Raw genomic sequence first — 19,044 nt, 5'->3', positions numbered from 1 at the left:
TCCAGAGGCAGCACTGATGGAATTGTTCCAAGAGTTGCACGTGACATCTGTAGACAGTCCACGTCTCGCAGGCGTATAGCAGGGTTGGGAGGACAATAGCTTTATAGACAAGCACCTTGGTATCCCTACAGATGTCCCAGTCCTCAAACACTCTCTACTTCATTTGAAAAAATGCTGCGCTTGCAGAGCTCAGGCGGTGTTGGATTTCAGTGTCGATGTTGACTTTTGTGGAGAGGTGGCTGCCAAGGTAGCGGAAATGGTCAACATTTTCTAGTTTTACACCATAAAGCTGTATTCCTGGCATTGGAGAGGGATTGGCCAGTGACTGCTGGAGAAGCACTTTGGTTTTCTCGATGTTTAATGACAGGCCGAGCTTCTCATGTCCTTCTGTTTAGAGTGGCTTGTATGTCTTCTTCTGAATGCACACAGATGACGTTGTCATCAGCATACTAGAGACCAGAGCACAAGAGAGCAATATTTTCTAATGAGAGAGAAAGAGATTTGATTGGAAGATTGGGAAGAACCACCTCGAGAGTGTCATAGGCTGCCTCAGAGTGTGGTGGAGTCTCCTCCTCTGGAGGCATTTCCACAGAGGCTGTCTATCTGGAGTGCTTTAATTGTGCCTTCTTGCATGGCAGGGGGTTGGACTGGGTGGCCCTTGGGAGTCTCTTCCAGCGCTAGGATTATGGGATTATATATTAGGAGTAGGCAATACAGGGTCTCATGGATACACTTTTTCTCTCCCATCCACCATCTCATCCTGAGCAAGGCCAACCCTTTTGGGATCCAAACACTTCCCATCTTTCCTTCACTTTCTGCCTCTAAAGGAGAAGAGGAAGGGGAGGAAAGAGCAGGGAGGGGGCTTGGGGAGAACCCCCCTGTTCCGAGCCCAACCAGCCCACTCTGGCCTGCCACACACCCCTCACGCTAGAAAGTTTGCCCATGCGTGCTTTAGCTGGAGATCTTGCATTGAACAGAAGGTGGGACTTCATGGCCTATGAATCCCTTTCCAACTATGATTCTATGAAATCATTTTTTCCTCACAGGAGAAGCATCAAAATACAGGCATCAAGGGCTTTTTTTTTCATATTGCACCACAACTGCATCATTTTAACTGTCATAGCAACATCCAGTGCCATCCTGAGATTTGCAGTAAAATACAATAAAACTAACAAGCCTTTAGTGTGCAGAGGTGGTCACACTTTGAGGGCCATTTCACACAACACAATTACAACATGACAACATTTTTATGGTGACATCCTATGAAATCCTAGGGCCTTATTCACACCACATGTTTATAGTGAAATATTCTCCCATATTGTCCCTTACAACATCCCAGCTTAAGGAAGGACATTTCAAATTTCCAGTGACCAAACTCTAAGCCCCAGGACTGCAAAAAAAAAAAAGGTTGTCATATCAGTAGAGTGCAACAGGCATGGGCAAACTTTCTAACTTGGGGGCTGCATGGCGGGCTGGAGCAGAGTGGGTGAACCGGGAAGAAGAGGGTTCTCCCCAAGCCACCTCCCTGCCCTTTCCTCCCCTTCTTCTTCTCTTAAATAGAGGCAGAAAGTGAAGGAAAGATGGGAAACGTTTGTATCCCAAAAGAGTTGGCTTTGGTCAGGATGAGATGGTGGATGGGAGAGAAAAAGTGTACCCATGAGACCCCGTATTGCCTACTCCTGATCTAGAATCCTAGAGCTGGAAGAGACCCCTAAGGGACATCCAGTCCAACCCCCTGTCATGCAGGAAGGCACAATCAAAGCATTCCCAATAGACAGCCTCTGCGGAAAAGCTTCCAGAGAAAGAGACCCCACCACACTCCCAGGCAGACTATGACACTCTTCAAGAAGTTCTTCCTAATTTTTTCAGTCTAATCTTTCCCCCTGCCATTTGAAACCACTATTCCCTTGTGCCCTGGTCTCTAGAGCAGCAGAAAATCAGTGCCCCCCCCCCATACTCCTCAATGGGACACCCTTTCAAATATTGAATCACAGTTCTTATGTTCCCTCTCAATCGTCTCTTCTCCCAGCCAAACATCCCCCAGGAGGAAAGGAGGAAGGAAAAAGAGATGGGAGGGAGGGAGGATGGAAGGAAGGGTGGAAGGGAAGGGAAGAAAGGAGGAAAAGAGGGGGGGAAAGAAGGAAAGACAAAAGGGAGGGAAGGAAGGAAGGAAGGAAGGAAGGAAGGAAGGAAGGAAGGAAGGAAGGAAGGAAGGAAGGAGAAAGAGAGAAAGGAGAGAGGAAAGAGGAAAGAGGAAAGAGGGAAGGAAAGAAACAAGGAAGGAAACAAGGAAGGAAGGAGCAGGCAGGCAGGAAGGAAGGGGAAAGAGAGAAAGGAGGGGGGAAAGAGGGAAGGAAGGAAACAAGAAAGGAAACAAGGAAGGACACAAGGAAGGAAGGAAGGAAGGAGAAAGAGAGAAAGGAGAGAGGAAAGAGGGAAGGAAGGAAACAAGAAAGGAAGGAAGGAAGGAAGGAAGGAAGGAAGGAAGGAAGGAAGGAATGAAGGAGAAAGGGAGAAAGGAGAGAGGGAAGAGGGAAGGAAGGAAACAAGAAAGGAAGGAAGGAAGGAGAAAGAGAGAAAGGAGAGAGGGAAGAGGGAAGTAAGGAAACAAGAAAGGAAGGAAGGAAGGAAGGAGAAAGAGAGAAACGAGGGAGGAAAGAGGGAAAGAAGGAAACAAGAAAGGAAACAGGGAAGGAAGGAGAAAGAGAGGGAAGGAGGGAGGGAAGAGGGAAGAAAGAACAAAAGGGTGGAAGGGAAGGAGGGAGGGAGAAAGAGGGAGATAAGGAAGAAGGAAGGAAGGAAAGAAGGAAGGAAGGAAGGAAGGAGGAAGGAAGGAAAGAAGGAAGGAAGGAAGGAAGGAAGGAAGGAAGGAAGGAAGGAGCAGGCAGGCAGGCAGGAAGGAAGGGGAAAGAGAGAAAGGAGGGGGGAAAGAGGGAAGGAAGGAAACAAGGAAGGAAACAAGGAAGGACACAAGGAAGGAAGGAAGGAGAAAGAGAGAAAGGAGAGAGGAAAGAGGGAAGGAAGGAAACAAGGAAGGAAGGAAGGAAGGAAGGAAGGAAGGAAGGAAGGAAGGAAGGAAGGAAGGAAGGAGAAAGAGAGAAAGGAGAGAGGGAAGAGGGAAGGAAGGAAACAAGAAAGGAAGGAAGGAAGGAGAAAGAGAGAAACGAGGGAGGAAAGAGGGAAAGAAGGAAACAAGAAAGGAAACAGGGAAGGAAGGAGAAAGAGAGGGAAGGAGGGAGGGAAGAGGGAAGAAAGAACAAAAGGGTGGAAGGGAAGGAGGGAGGGAGAAAGAGGGAGATAAGGAAGAAGGAAGGAAGGAAGGAAGGAAGGAAAGAAGGAAGGAAGGAAGGAAGGAAGGAAGGAAGGAAGGAAGAAGGAAGGAAGGAAGGAAGGAAGGAAGGAAGGAAGGAAGGAAGGAAGGAGAAAGAGAGGAGGGAGGGAGGAAAGAGGGAAGGAAAGATGAAAGGGTGAAAGGGAAGGAAGGAGGGAGGGAGAGAGAAAGCGCGAGGGAAGGAAAGAGGGAAGAAGGAAGGAAAGAAGGAAGGAAAGGATGGTGAGAGAGGAGGGCCTGAGAAAAGAGCCCAAGGGGCTGCATCCGCCCCCCTTGCCTGGGTTTGCCCATACCTGATGTAACACTATTTGCAGAGTGTGAGAGGAGTATGTACAGATTGGGTGTCCTGCACGCTTGGGATCAGAAGTATTTTGGATTTCAGGTTATGAAGTACCTATATTTTGGACATAATGAGATGTCTTGGGGATGGGAACCAATTCTAACTGAGAAATCCATATAATGTTTCATATATGTCCCTAGCCCTAATCTTGCACCCTATTTTCAGTATTTTTTTGTAATGACATAAAGTCTGTATACATCAAAGCATCAGAATGCAAAGACATGATCGCCACCCATGTAGATGCTTTTGGATTTTGGAATTCTGGATAAAGAATGCTCCAGCTAGTCTCCGACTCAGAATTCCAGATACCCCTCCCTACACTGAAAATCCTACAATTTGATAGGATGGAGCCATAACTGAACTAAATTGTGCTTGAACTGTGTAGTATGGACTCTGGCTGCACCTCTGAAAAATATATTCAAGAAGGAATCTCCCTGCACAATATAAATCCAGTTTACTCTTCGTGCAAGGCCACACCCCTGAACTCCTCTGTTTGTTATTCTCAAATGACAACTAATTGCTGCCCCCATTCTCCTCATCCCCAGTGCCCTAGATTAGATTATGAATAAGGAAAAAACAAAACCCACATGCTTTTATCGTTACTGCATGGACAGAATGGTTACAAAGCTTTACAATGTAATCTTCTGGAACTCTGCAACCTAGAAAATGTTCTCCAAGTAAATCCAGTATCCCCAGAGCAAGAGCAACATGTACAACATGGTCTATCATCCTCAGACAGATCCCTTCACTTGACATCAGCTCTGGCATATTTACAAGGTAAGTAATGTGTCGTACTACTCCAGATGTTGTTGAGATGCCACTCCCATTAGTCCTGGCCAGAAAGGGACTCATGGGAGCTGCAGTCCAGCAGCATCCCCAGGAGAACATATTCCCCCCCCCCCCCCCGTCCTTAGTGTCACACAACACCAAAACCCACATGGTTTTATCATTACTGTATGGACAGAGTGGTTATGAAGCTTTACAAAGTAATCTTCTGGAGCTCTGCAACCTAGAACGTGTTCTCCAAGTAAATCCAGTCTTCCCAGAGCAAGAGTGACATGGACAATATGGTCTATCATCATCCTCAGACAGATCCCTTCACTTGACATCAGCTCTGGAAAATGTACAAGGTAAGTAATATGTTGTACTACTCCAGATGTTGTTGAGATGCCACTCCCATTAGTCCTGGTCAGAAAGGGACTCATGGGAGTTGCGGTCCAGCAGCATCCCCAGGAGAACATGTTCCCCCATCCTTAGTGTCACACAACACCAAAACCCACATGCTTTTATCATTACTGCATGGACAGAGTGGTTACAAAGCTTTACAGAGTAATCTTTTGGAGCTCTGCAACCTAGAACGTGCTCTCCAAGTAAATCCAGTATCCCCAGAGCAAGAGCAACACAGACAATATGATCTATCATCCCCAGACAGATCCCTTCACTTGGCATCATCTCTGGCATATTTACAAGGTAAGTAATGTATCATACTACTCCAGATGTTATTGAGATGCCACTCCCATTAGTCCTGGCCAGAAAGGGACTCATGGGAGCTGCAGTCCAGCAGCATAGAATCATAGAATCAAAGAGTTGGAAGAGACCTCATGGGCCATCCAGTCCAACCCCCTGCCAAGAAGCAGGAATATTGCATTCAAATCACCCCTGACAGATGGCCATCCAGCCTCTGTTTAAAAGCTTCCAAAGAAGGAGCCTCCACCACACTCCGGGGCAGAGAGTTCCACTGCTGAACGGCTCTCACAGTCAGGAAGTTCTTACTCATGTTCAGATGGAATCTCCTTTCTTGTAGTTTGAAGCCATTGTTTCGTGTCCTAGTCTCCAGGGAAGTGGAAAACAAGCTTGCTCCCTCCTCCCTGTGGCTTCCTCTCACATATTTATACATGGCTATCATATCTCCTCTCAGCCTTCTCTTCTTCAGGCTAAACATGCCCAGCTCCTTAAGCCGCTCCTCATAGGGCTTGTTCTCCAGACCCTTGATCATTTTAGTCGCCCTCCTCTGGACACATTCCAGCTTGTCAATATCTCTCTTGAATTGTGGTGCCCAGAATTGGACACAATATTCCAGGTGTGGTCTAACCAAGGCGGAATAGAGGGGTAGCATGACTTCCTTAGATCTAGACACTATGCTCCTACTGATGCAGGCCAAAATCCCATTGGCTTTTTTCCCCGCCACATCACATTGTTGGCTCATGTTTAACTTGTTGTCCACGAGGACTCCAAGATCTTTTTCACACGTACTGCTCTCAAGCCAGGCATTGACCCCCATTCTGTATCTTTGCATTTTGTTTTTCCCGCCAAAGTGGAGTATCTTGCATTTGTCACTGTTGAACTTCATCATCCCCAAGAGTACATGTTCTCCCCATCCTCAGTGTCACACATCACCAAGTCTTTCCTATGAAAGCCTTGCGATGCCACTGGGCTCTCCAGGCACAGTGCCTTTGAGGAATCACAACGGTCCTTCATGAGCATTGGCCAGGGTTGCTTCCAGGTGCCCAGTGGCAACAGGGAAGGACAAAGACTCTGATATCTGAGGCTCCCCAATGCAGTTTGGAGGAACAGAGGTCTCCAAACACACTGGATGGCTGCATTTGTTTTGGAATTGGCAAGAGAAGGACACAGATGTGGCCTGTGGATGGCTCAGCCAAAGACGGAGGTGCCAGTTGGAACGGCATCCTATAATGCTGGCTGAGGCTGAAGTGGGATGGGGGTGCCATCCTGCATACCAGGACTTCATGGATGCTTTAAGGGTCCATTGATGGGCTTTAGAGACTTCACAAGTAGACTTTACTCTCCCATTTATTTCCTTCTTGTTACTTTAAATATCAGACCAAATTTTAACCTTTTCCACAGAGCTTCTTTTCCCCTGCGCAGAGGAGAACCACTTGGAATAAAACAATTGCATGCAATTAAGTGCCATTATTTTTCCTGGCTCCATGGCACTCCAAGAGGTCCCTGACCCAGACCAAGAACCACAGAGCTTGTGCTCTCAAAGGCTTTCATGGCCAGAATCACTGGCTTGCTGTGAGTTTTCTGGGCTGTATGGCCATGTTCCAGAAGCATTATCTCCTGATGTTTCGCCTACACCTATGGCAGGCATCCTCAGAGGTTGATGGGACTTTTGGAAACTAAACAAGTGAGGTTTATATATCTGTGAAATGTCAAGGGTGGGAGAAAGAACTCTTGTCTGTTTAAGAAAAGTGTGAGTGTGCAGTTGGCCACCTTGATTAGCACTGAGTGGCCTTGCAGCTTCAAAGCCTGGCCGGTTGTTGCCTGGGGGAATCCTTTGTTGGGAGGTGTGTGGGCCATCAGGGCCAGCTAACACCTCCCAATTTATTTATTTATTTTGAGTACTTCTACCCCGCCGTTCTCAACCCCCTGGAGGAAGACTCAGGGCGGCTTACAAAAGGCACAATTCGATGCCTACACAATAATACAAATAACGTATAAAGCAGCAATTAAAACAGTTATAACAGTTAAAACAATCAATATATAACATAATCAATAACACTAATCTCATGCTCAGCATTCGCCATTCAGAGTCCATAACTTCATTCCACTTTGTCCATTCTTACCAACAAAGGATCCCTCCAGGCAGGAAGGAGCCAGGCTTTGAAGCTGCAAGGCTATTCAGTGCTAAACAAGGTGGCCAATTGCAATATTCACACTTGCCTCAAGCACCCCACCCCGGACATTATTCCACAGATATATAAACCTCACTTGCCTAATTTAAACAGACTTGTCAACCTCTATAACTGCCATAGATGTAGGCAAAATAAAAGGAGAGAATTTTGGCCTGCATCAATAGGAGCATAGTGTCTAGATCCAGGGATATCTTGCTACCACCCTATCCTGCTTTGACCAGACCACACCTGGAATCACACTCTGTCCAGTTCTGGGCATTGCAATAGAAGGGAGATATTGACAAGCTATGTGTCCAGAAGGAGGATGACTTAAATAAGCAAGGGTCTGGAGAACAAGCCCTAAGAGGAGTGGCTAAATGAGTTGGGCATGTTTAGCCTGCAGAAGAGAAGCCTGAGAGGAGACATTATGAGGGCCATGTATAAATATGTGAGCGGAAGTCATAGAGAGGAGGGAGCAGGCTTGTTTTCTGCTATCCTGCAGACTAGGACGCAATGGAGCAATAGCTTCAAACAACAGAAAAGGAGATTCCACCTGAACATGAGGAAGAACTTCCTGACTGTGTAAGACAGCTGTTCAGCAGGGGAACTCTCTGCCCCAGAGTGTGGTGGAGGCTTTTAAACAGAGGCTGGGTGGCCATCTGTCGGGGGTGCTTTGAATGGGATTTCCCTGCTTCTTGGCAGAATGGGGTTGGACTGCAAAGATACAGAATGTGGGATGCCTGGCTTGATCGCAGGTGTGAAAAAGATCTTGGAGTCCTTGTGGACATGAAGATGAGCATGAGCCAACAAAGTCATGCAGCGGCTTAAAAATCTAATGGGATTTTGGCCTGCATCAATAGGAGTCGAGTGTCTAGATCCAGAGAAGTCATGCTACCCCTTTATTCTGCCATGATCAGACCACACCTGGAATCATGCTGTGTCCATTCTGGGCACCACAATTGAAGGGAGATATTGACAAACTGGAATGTGTCCAGAGGAGGACGACTAAAATGATCAAGGGTCTGGAGAACAAGACCTATGAGGAGCGGCTGAAAGAGCTGGGCATGTTTACCCTGAAGAAGACAAGGCTGAGAGGATACATGATGATAGCCATGTATAAATATGTGAAGGAAAGTCATAGGGAGGAAGGAGCAAGCTTGTTTTCTGCTGCCCTGGAGACGAGGATGTAGAGCAATGGCTTCAAACGACAGGAAAGAAAGGAGATTCCACCTGAACATGAGGAAGAACTTCCTGACTGTGAGAGCCATTCAGCAGTGGAACTCTCTGCCCCGGAGTGTGGTAGAGTCTCCTCCTTTGGAGGGTTTGAAACAGAGGCTGAATGGCCATCTGTCAGGGATGGTTGAAGGTGATTTTCCTGCTTCTTGGCAGGGGGTTGGACTGAATGGCCCATGAGGTCTCTTCCAAATCCTGACTGTGAGAGCTGTTCAGCAGTGGAACTCTCTCCCCCGGAGTGTGGTGGAGGCTTTGAAACAGAGGCTGGATGGCCATCTGTCGGGGGTGCTTTGAATGCGATGATTTTCCTGCTTCTTGGCAGAATGGGGTTGGATTGGATGGCCCAGGAGGTCTCTTCCAACACTATGATTGTAGGATTGCTTCTGGAACATGGCCATGCAGCCTGGAAAACTCACAGCAAACCACAGATCTTGTTTACATAGAATCCTAGAGTTGGAAGAGACCTCGTGGGCCATCCAGTCCAACCCCATTCTGCCAAGAAGCAGGAAAATCACATTCATATCTCTAAGAAGTGGCCTTAAACACCAAGAATGGGGTCCTAGTCCTGCAGGAGGAGATCCTCCCCTAACTCAGGGATGGAGGGAGGAAGGATGGAAGGAAGGAAGGAAGTGTGGAAGGGAATGGAAGGAGGGAGAAAAGAGAGAAGGAAGGAAAGACAAAGGGTAAAGAAGGAAGGAAGGAAAGGGAAAGAGAGAGGAAGGGTTTATAGAATCATAGAATCATAAAGTTGGAAGAGACCTCGTGGTCCATCCAGTCCAACCCCATTCTGCCAAAAAAATCGCATTCAAAGCACCCCCGACAGATGGTCATCCAGCCTCTGTTTAAAGGCCTCCAAAGAAGGAGCCTCCACCACATTCCAAGGCAGTGAGTTCCACTGCTGAACATCTCTCATTGTTAGGAAGTTCTTCCTAATGTTCAGGTGGAATCTCCTTTCCTGTAATTTGAAGCCATTGCTCCTGTTGTAGTCTCCAGGGCAGCTTGGTCCCTCCTCCTTATGGCTTTCCTCTCACGTATTTCTCCATGGCCCTCATCATGTCTCCTCTCAGCCTTCTCTCCTTCAGGCTAAACATGCCCAGCTCTTTAAACCTCTCCTCATAGGGCTTGTTCTCCAGTCCTAGTCTCCAGGGCTTCAGAAAACAAGCTTGCTCCCTCCTCCCTGTGGCTTCCCCTCACTATTTGTCCATGGCCCTCATGATGTCTCCTTTCAGCCTTCTTTTCTTCAGGCTAAACATGCCCAGCTCTTTAAACCATTCCTCATAGGGCATGTTCTCCAGTCCTAGTCTCCAGGGCTGCAGAAAACAAGCTTGTTCCCTCCTCCCTATGGCTTCCTCCCACATATTTATCCATGGCCTGCATTAATAGGAGCATAGTGTCTAGGTCCAGGGAAGTCATGCTCCCCATGCTCTATTCTGCCTTGGTTAGACCACACCTGGAATATTGTGTCCAATTCTGGGCACCACAATTCAAGAGAGATATTGACAAGCTGGAATGTGTCCAGAGGAGGGCGACTAAAATGATCAAGGTTCTGGAGAACAAGCCCTATGAGGAGCGGCTTAAGGAGCTGGGCATGTTTAGCCTGAAGAAGAAAAGGCTGAGAGGAGATATGATAGTCATGTATAAATATTTGAGAGGAAGCCACAGGGAGGAGGGACAAGCTTGTTTTCTGCTTCCCTCGAGACTAGGACACGAAACAATGGCTTCAAACTACAAGGAAGGAGATTCCATCTGAACATGAGGAAGAACTTCCTGACTGTGAGAGCCGTTCAGCAGTGGAACTCTCTGCCCTGGAGTGTGGTGGAGGCTCCTTCTTTGGAAGCTTTTAAACAGGGGCTGGATGGCCATCTGTCAGGGGTGATTTGAATGCAATATTCCTGCTTCGTGGCAGGGGGTTGGACTGGATGGCCCATGAGGTCTCTTCCAACTCTTTGATTCTGTGATTCTATGATCATGTCTCCTCTCAGCCTTCTTTTCTTCAGGCTAAACATGCCCGGCTCTTTAAACCGCTCCTCATAGGGCTTGTTCTCCAGTCCTAGTCTCCAGGGCTGCAGAAACAAGCTTGCTCCCTCCTCCCCATGGCTTCCTGTCACATATTTATCCATGGCCCTCCTCTCAGCCTTCTCTTCTTCAGGCTAAACATGCCCAGCTCTTTAAACCGCTCCTCATAGGGCTTGTTCTCCAGGGTTTGCTTGAAGGCAAGACATAGGGGTCAGGAGCAGCAGGAAAGAGGAGGAGGAGGGCAGAGGTGTAAAACATGGCCCTCCTCCACAGGGACCCGAATGAAGCAAACACCTCAATGGAGAGCCTGGGGGGGGACTGAAGCATCTCCATCTCTGCAGGTCGTAGAGATGAATGGAGGAAGAGGCGAGGGTGGGGAATGATGCTGAAGGGTCGTGGAAATGGGGTGGAAGTTGAGGAGCACGCCTTTCTCTCTCTCTCTCTCTCTCTCTCTCTCTCTCTCTCTCTCTCTCCCCCCCCCCCCCTTTCTCAGCCCCACATCCCGTTCTCCGGCGGCGCTTCTTGACAGGGAGGAGAGGAGGAGGGGGAGGAATGGAGGGGACCCACCCGACCCCAGGGTCCCGGAGAAGGGGGAGGTCCCAGACTCACGTTGCTGCCCAGCTCCTGAAGCGCAACGTTCATCCTGGCGATCATGGAGGAGGAGGAGGAGGAAGAAGAGGAGGAGGAGGAAGAGGAGGAAGCGAGCCTCGCCGCTGTGATGCGGCCGCCTCCTCCTAGCTCCGCAGCCGAGAGGAGGAGGAGGAAGAAGAGGAGGAAGAAGAGGAGGAGGAGGAGGAGGAAGAAGAGGAGGAGGAGGAAGATCCCTCTGTGTGGGCCATGCTGAGCTGCCCCTGTGAGTGAATGAGTGAGTAGATGGGTGGGATACGTCCTCCTCTCTCCATCCTTCCCTCCCTCCTCCCCGCCTCCAAAGATGGTGTGTATCTCTCCCTCTCTCTCTCTCTCTCTGAGTGAGGCTCTCCTCTCAGTTCCCCTACCTGCCAGCTTCCTTCTTATGATGATGGGGAGCACGAAAGCCTCTGTTTCCCCCTCCCTCGGGCTCTGAATCCCTCCCCTTGCTTTACACGCACTGGATGGCGACGCACGCAAGTTGCTAGTCCTCATGACGGGCTCAAGCCAATCCCCGGCTCACTCCAAAAGGGATGGAGCTCGTCGGGTTCTCCCAATGACGCTCTCCTCGAAGCCCCAAGCCTGGCAGGGAACTCAGCCCGATCCTATTTGGTGTCAACTCGCGGGTTCAAGGCTTTTCGGAATTGTACCAACCCGCAGGCTTAGTTAGAAGAGACAAGCTGGAATGTGTCCAAAGAAATGTGACTGAAATGATCAAGGGTCTGGAGAACAAGCCCTATGAGGAGCGGCTTAAAGAGCTGGGCATGTTTAGCCTGAAGAATCCTAGAGTTGGAAGAGACAAGCTGGATGAGTCCAGAGGACCCGCATAATCACAAAGTTAGAAGAGACAAGCTGGAATGTGTCCAAAGGAGGGTGACTGAAATGATCAAGGGTCTGGAGAACAAGCCCTATGAGGAGCAGCTTGAAGAGCTGGGCATGTTTAGCCTGAAGAAAAGAAGGCTGAGAGGAGACATGATGAGGGCCATGGGCAAATATGTGAGAGGAAGCCATAGGGAGGAGAGAGCAACCCTGGAGACTAGGACTGGAGAACAAGCCCTATGAGGAGCGGCTTAAGGAGCTGGGCATGTTTAGCCTGAAGAATCCTAGAGTTGGAAGAGACAAGCTCAAATGTGTCCATAGGAGGGTGACTAAAATGATCATGACTCTGGAGAGCAAGCCCTATGAGGAGCGGCTTAAAGAGCTGGGCATGTTTAGCCTGAAGAATCCTAGAGTTGGAAGAGACAAGCTGGAATGTGTCCAGAGGTAAAGGTAAAGGTAGTCCCCTGACATTAAGTCCAGTCATGTCTGACCCTGGGGTGTGGTGCTCATCTCCATTTCTAAGCCGAAGAGCCAGCGTTGTCCGTAGACGCCTCCAAGGTCATGTGGCCGGCATGACTGCATGGAGCACCGTTACCTTCCTGCTGGAGCGGTACCTATTGATCTACTCACATTTGCATGTTTTTAAACTGCTAGGTTGGCCAGAGGAGGGCGACTAAAGTGATCAAGGGTCTGAAGAACAAGCCCTATGAGGAGTGGCCTAAAGGGCTGGGCATGTTTAGCCTGAGGAATCCTAGGGTCTGGGCATGTTTAGTCTGAAGAATCCTAGAGTTGGAAGACACAAGCTGGAATGTGTCCGAAGGAGGGCGACTAAAATGATCAAGGGTCTGGAGGACAAGCCCTATGAGGAGCGGCTTAAAGAGCTGGGCATGTTTAGCATGAAGATTCATAGAGTTGGAAGAGACAAGCTGGAATGTGTCCAGAGGAGGGCGACTAAAATGATCAAGGGTCTGGAGAACAAGCCCTATGAGGAGTGGCCTAAAGGGCTGGGCATGTTTAACTTGAAGAATCCTAGAGTTGGAAGAGACAAGCTGAAATGTGTCCAGAGGAGGCTGACTAAAATGATCAAGGGTCTGGAGAACAAGCCCTATGAGGAGTGGCTTAAAGAGCTGGGAATGTTTAGCCTGAGGAATCCTAGGGTCTGGGCATGTTTAGCCTGAAGAATCCTAGAGTTGGAAGACACAAGCTGGAATGTGTCCAGAGGAGAGTGACTAAAATGATCAAGGGTCTGCAGAACAAGCCCTATGAGGAGCGGCTTAAAGAGTTGGGCATGTTTAGCCTGAAGAATCCTAGAGTTGGAAGAGACAAGCTGGAATGTGTCCAGAGGAGGCTGACTAAAATGATCAAGGGTCTGGAGGACAAGCCCTATGAGGAGCGGCTTAAAGAGCTGGTCATGTTTAGCATGAAGATTCATAGAGTTGGAAGAGACAAGCTGGAATGTGTCCAGAGGAGGGCGACTAAAATGATCAAGGGTCTGGAGAACAAGCCCTATGAGGAGCGGCTTAAAGGGCTGGGCATGTTTAACCTGAAGAATCCTAGAGTTGGAAGAGACAAGCTGGAATGTGTCCAGAGGAGGGTGACTAAAATGATCAAGGGTTTGGAGAACAAGCCCTATGAGGAGCTTGTTCTCCAAAAGAGCTGGGCATGTCTACCCTGCAGAAGAGAAGGCTGAGAGGAGACATGATGAGGGCCATGGATAAATATGTGAGAGGAAGTCATAGGGAGGAGGGAGCAAGCTTGTTTTCTGCTGCTCTGGAGACTACGATGCAATGGGAATTGAAGTCCAAAACACCCGGAAGACCCAAGTTTGCCCATTCCTGATGCAGACACATATAAATGTAAAACTTCCGTAGCATTGGACCATGGCAATTAAAGTTGTGCAACAAACTCATTGCCTCACCGCAGAATTATAGCAGTTTGACACTTACTTAAGCGATTCTTCATAGATCGAGGATTATGGTCTTCCAGATGCATTGTCTTAACAGTGGGTTTGTAGGTGGCTGTGCAGCCCTATTCTGGATCCACATTTTCTCCCACAGTGAGGATATCGGTTTCCAGGTGGAAGGCAGTTCCGGTCAGGGTTGGCTTGACGTGCCTTCCTCTTGCCACATTTCTCCCTTTTGCCCTCCATTCGTGCCTCTTTGATTTCTGCAGCACTGCTGGTCACAGCTGACCTCCAGTTAGAGCACTCAAGAGCCAGGGTTTCCCAGTTCTCGGTGTCTATGCTACAGTTTTAAGTTTGGCTTTAAGCTCATCTTTAAATCTCTTTTCCTGTGTGCTTTGTGTTTTCACAGATGTCATTTTATATATTTCACAGGACACAAAATGACCTGAATGCTGTGGAGGAAGTCAGGAGAGAAAATGAAAGACAGACAGAACAAGGTCGAAATTGCGGGCAAGAGAGAGCGGGAGGAACAGAGGAGCCATTTTTAGGCTTCTGATTGGGCTATGGGAAGGGGTTGTGTTGTCCTGAGATATTTCCTATTTCCTTTTATTTGTTTACGATGCCCAACATCTTGCCATCAGAGAATCATAGAGTTGAAAGAGACTCAAATGCCATCTGCAGCACTGCTGGTCACAGCTGACCTCCAGTTAGAGCACTCAAGGGCCTGGGCTTCCCAGGTTTTGGTGTCTATAAGGTTGGCTTTAAGCCCATCTGGCACTACATTCTCTGCTGTAGCCCAATGCTTTGGAATGTTGGGATTTGCAGTGTGGTGAGATATGTAGCCCTATGAAGAGCGGCTTAAGGAGCTGGGCATGTTTACCTTGAAGAAGAGAAGGCTGAGAGGAGATATGATAGCCATGTATAAATATGTGAGAGGAAGCCACAGGGAGGAGGGAGCAAGCTTGTTTTCTGCTTCCTTGGAGACTAGGACGCAGAACAATGGCTTCAAACTACAAGAGAGGAGATTCCATCTGAACATGAGGAAGAACTTCCTGACTGTGAGAGCCGTTCAGCAGTGGAACTCTCTGCCCCGGAGTGTGGTGGAGGCTCCTTCTTTGGAAGCTTTTAAACAGGGGCTGGATGGCCATCTGTCAGGGGTGATTTGAGTGCAATGTTCCTGCTTCTTGGCAGAATGGGGTTGGACTGGATGGCCCATGAGGTCTCTTCCAACTCTTTGATTCTATGATTCTATGATTCCAGTTAGAGCACTCAATGGCCTGGGCTTCCCAGGTTTTGGTGTCTATGAGGTTGGCTTTAAGCCCGTCTGGCACTACATTCTCTGCTGTAGCCCAATGCTTTGGAATGTTGGGATTTGCAGTTTGGTGACATATGTATCTTTCTCTTCACTGAAGATAGATGCACCCTTAGTCCAACACCCAAACTATTCAATGCATATGTAGGCAAAAGAAGTGGTTCCTACACTTGTTCGAGGCACTCTTGAATTATTCATCAGCTCCTGCTCTCACTCACAATGCAAATTATAGTGTAAGACTGCATAGTGGGCTTGTGTGGGACTATTACCAGTATGTATCTCATTTGCTTAATCAGATACCATGGGTGTTTTGCTCCCAAAATAAAAACTCAAGCTCAGAAATATTAACTACCGGTAATACTGGACTCAGAGCCTCCTGACAAACACTGACCTTTCCTTTGTCCTGACCCTCTGTACTCACTTTGACTGGTTTGTACCTCATTAGTTGCTAAGGAAATTATTTATCCACCTGGACATTCAAGGTCTAGGTGAAGCAACAAGCTTTTCCCATCCTGAAAGAGTCCCCCCAAGACTAAACCAGCCCTGAACTGAGCTTGATCTGGCCATATTGGACTTTCAGGATTCTTCTGCAGTTGAGCATCCTCTGGCATTATCAGACAGAAGGGTATTAAATGATAAAGCCCTAAGAAAGATTAAGGCAGAGATTGTCCTTGAGCTCTCCTAGGAATAACTAATCCTATACACATTTACTTGGGAGTAAGCGACACTGAGCACAATATGTATTGAACTTGGAAGACTCTAAGGCAGGCATGGGCAAACTTTGGCCCTCCAGGTGTTTTGGACTCCAACTCACACAATTCCTAACAGCCTACCTGTGCTGGTACGTCTGTACCAGGAGCTCAAACTTCATTTTCTTTCTATTTTAATGTTTGCATGCATTCCAAGGTTTCAGGGATTTTGTAAAAGGTGACTTCCCTTGGTTTGCAGTCATAGGGCTAGCCACCTGTCTATCATTGTTAAGTTTGGATCCGCCCCTTCTCCCAGGGAGAAAGGAAGGGAGAGGGGGGCATTTTTAGTTAGTCTTAGTGAGGAAAGCTAAGTTAAAGAACATGGACAAGCTTCACCTGCAGAAAAGCTTCATTTTTCAAAACATTCCGGGGGAAAATTCCCAAAGCTCTGGCTGGGAGCTTGCAGCCTCTCAGCCTTACAGCATCTGAGGGAAACAGCCCTAAAGTCTTAAGAAATTCCGGAGGGAAAACAGATTTACAGACCCAAAGAACTCCAGCTGGAAAATCTGCAAGCCTTTACTGGTAGGTCTACTCGGTGCCCAAGATGCAGTTTGGATCCGGTAGTAGAACCCACATCAGCAAAACTTAGATAATAGACAGCCTGGGAGAGGTTAAAAAAGGATTTTCCTCTCAAAGTATAAGAACAGTTAATGAAGACAGTTGCCTGTCCCTTTTGGACAAGATTAGGAAGCCACCAGTTGATTTAAAGCCTTGAAGCATTTGTTTGACTCATTGAAGATTTGAGAAATATCTGTTTAATTTGTTCAGTAATAAAGGACTTTGTTAAACCTTTCAAGCTATCTAAAGACCATTTCTTCAGGAAAATCCTTGAGGGCAGTTGGTTGGTCCAACAGCAGCTATGTTGTTGGCTGGAGTGGCATGCAGGGAGCATACTGCTCCTCTGTTGCACCAGCTCTGCTGGCTGCTGATGGGCTTCCGAGCACGGTTCAGGGTGCTGGTTTTGACCTTCGGGCCCCCGGAACGGTTCTGGCCTGGTTTGCCTGTCTGAGGATGTCTCCTGCTATGAACCATCACACAACTTGGAATCATTGGGAGGGGGCCTGCTCTCGATCCCACCATTTTCACAAACCTTTGAAAGAGTATTCTACCATGGTCCTTCAAAAATAAAAATAAATTAATCCAATAATAATAATAATAATCTTGATTTATATTCTGCCTGGAGAGATTCAGGGTGGATTCCAAACATAAAAGGCAAACATTAAATGCCCGAATACAACAACAATACATCCATAGTAACGAAACTTGTCAACCCAACAAATAAAAACAAATTATGACTTAACAACTAAAATTAAATTAAAAACGCAGACATAAGACCAAACATCGAATAGAAGCATCAATTTCCCAGTTCCTTGGGGGCAAATAAATTGATCATTGCTCAAGATATCTATTGAGCAGGTGGGCCGAACAGGGCATGGATATAGATGGTAGCTATTAATTAGAGGTATAATGGTAGTATTACCAACTCCTCCTTCTCCTCCTTGTAAGCCAGTGAGCAAAGGTATGTCTTCAGCTGTTTCTTGAAGGCAGGGAGGGAGGGGGCCATCTTTAACTCTTTAGGAAGGGAGTTCCAGAGGTGGAGGTGGTGGTGGTGGAGGTGGAGGTGGAGGTGGTGGAGGTGGAGGTGGAGGTGGAGGTGGTGGAGATGGAGGTGGTGGTGGAGGTGGTGGTGGTGGTGGAGGTGGTGGTGGTGGAGGTGGAGGTGGTGGTGGCAGCCACAGAGAATGGCCTTTCTCTCATTCCCACCAGCCACACTTGGGACAGGAGTGGGACCAAGAGGAGGGCCTTCTCCAATGACCACAGTGTCCAAGTTGGTCTATAGTGAGAGATGCGGTTCATCAAATCCAAGGGCAAATCAAACCTGATCTCTCCATACAAGACAAAATGACTACACTGAGACTATTGTACTTTTGTCATGTCATGAAATAAAATGATTCACTGAAGAAAAACCCCGCAGTGGGAAATGCGGAAGATCACATTACAGATTCATTGACTCCATAAATGAAGCCATTGCTCTGAGCTTGCAAGAACTGAGCAGAGCTCTTGCTGATCTTAGAGGCCTTTCATTCATACTATTGTGTTGTTATTCTTTTAAGTGGTTTCCAGCTTAAGCAACCCTAAGACAAACCGCTTCACCAGGTTGTATTGGCAAGATTTATACAGAGAGAATTTGCTGCTGCTTGGACCACTACACCTTCCTGGTTTGTATCTCATTCAGATGGCCATCATAAGCTGAAACTGACTTGATAGCAAATAACAACCCAAGTAAGCTAGTTGTTAGACATTTTACATGGTATTGAAATTGAAATTGAAATTGAATCCAGACAAGACAGAGGTACTCCTGGTCAGTCGCAAGGCCGAACAGGGCATAGGGTTACAGCCTGTGTTGGATGGGGCCGCACTCCCCCTGAAGACACAGGTTCGCAGCTTGGGTGTGATCTTGGACTCATCGCTGAGCCTGGAACCCCAGGTTTCGGCGGTGACCAGGGGAGCATTTGCACAGCTAAAGCTTGTGCGCCAGCTGCGCCCGTACCTTGGGAAGTCTGACTTGGCCACGGTAGTCCATGCTCTGGTTACATCCCGTTTAGACTACTGCAACGCTCTCTACGTGGGGTTGCCTTTGAAGACAGCTCGGAAGCTCCAACTAGTCCAACGCTCGGCAGCCATGATTTTAACAGGAGCGGAGCGCAGGGAGCATACAACCCCCCTGTTGCGCCAACTCCATTGGCTACCGATCTGCTACCGGGCTGAATTCAAAGTGCTGGCGTTGGACTTTAAAGCCCTAAACGGTTCCGGCCCTAGCTACCTATCTGACCGCATCTCTGCCTATGAACCCACCAGGACTCTGAGATCTTCCGGGGAGACCCTGCTCTCGATCCCGCCTGCTTCTCAAGCTCGGCTGGCGGGGACGAGAGATAGGGCCTTCTCGGTGGTGGCTCCTCGGCTGTGGAACGCCCTTCCTATGGACATTAGACTAGCACCATCTCTAATGGTATTCCGGAAAAAGGTGAAGACCTGGATGTTTGTGCAGGCGTTTGAGTAATTTAGTGCAATCTGGTAA

At 48.0% G+C, this 19,044-nt stretch overlaps 1 protein-coding gene across 2 annotated transcripts in view; it reads right to left on the bottom strand.

Moving 5' to 3' along the window:
- Nucleotides 1-11,693, bottom strand: part of ECE2 (endothelin converting enzyme 2) — a 101,787-nt gene extending 90,094 nt beyond the window's left edge. The window contains exons 1-2 of one of the 2 annotated variants that reach the window (XM_060767389.2): nucleotides 11,551-11,693; nucleotides 11,165-11,406 (exon numbers count right to left, since the gene is read on the bottom strand). In XM_060767389.2, coding sequence (XP_060623372.2) covers nucleotides 11,165-11,406; nucleotides 11,551-11,677 — 369 coding nt within the window. In that variant the 5' untranslated portion in view covers nucleotides 11,678-11,693. The remainder of the gene's footprint in view (nucleotides 1-11,164; nucleotides 11,407-11,550) is intronic. The other variant, XM_067466072.1, reaches the window with a different exon arrangement.
- Between the last annotated feature and the right edge of the window lie 7,351 nt (nucleotides 11,694-19,044).

This window comes from Anolis sagrei, chromosome 3, assembly GCF_037176765.1.
Source record: "Anolis sagrei isolate rAnoSag1 chromosome 3, rAnoSag1.mat, whole genome shotgun sequence".
NCBI lineage: Eukaryota > Metazoa > Chordata > Lepidosauria > Squamata > Dactyloidae > Anolis > Anolis sagrei.
Note: the sequence above shows the minus strand (reverse complement) of the source record. Positions and strands in the feature narration are given on the sequence as shown.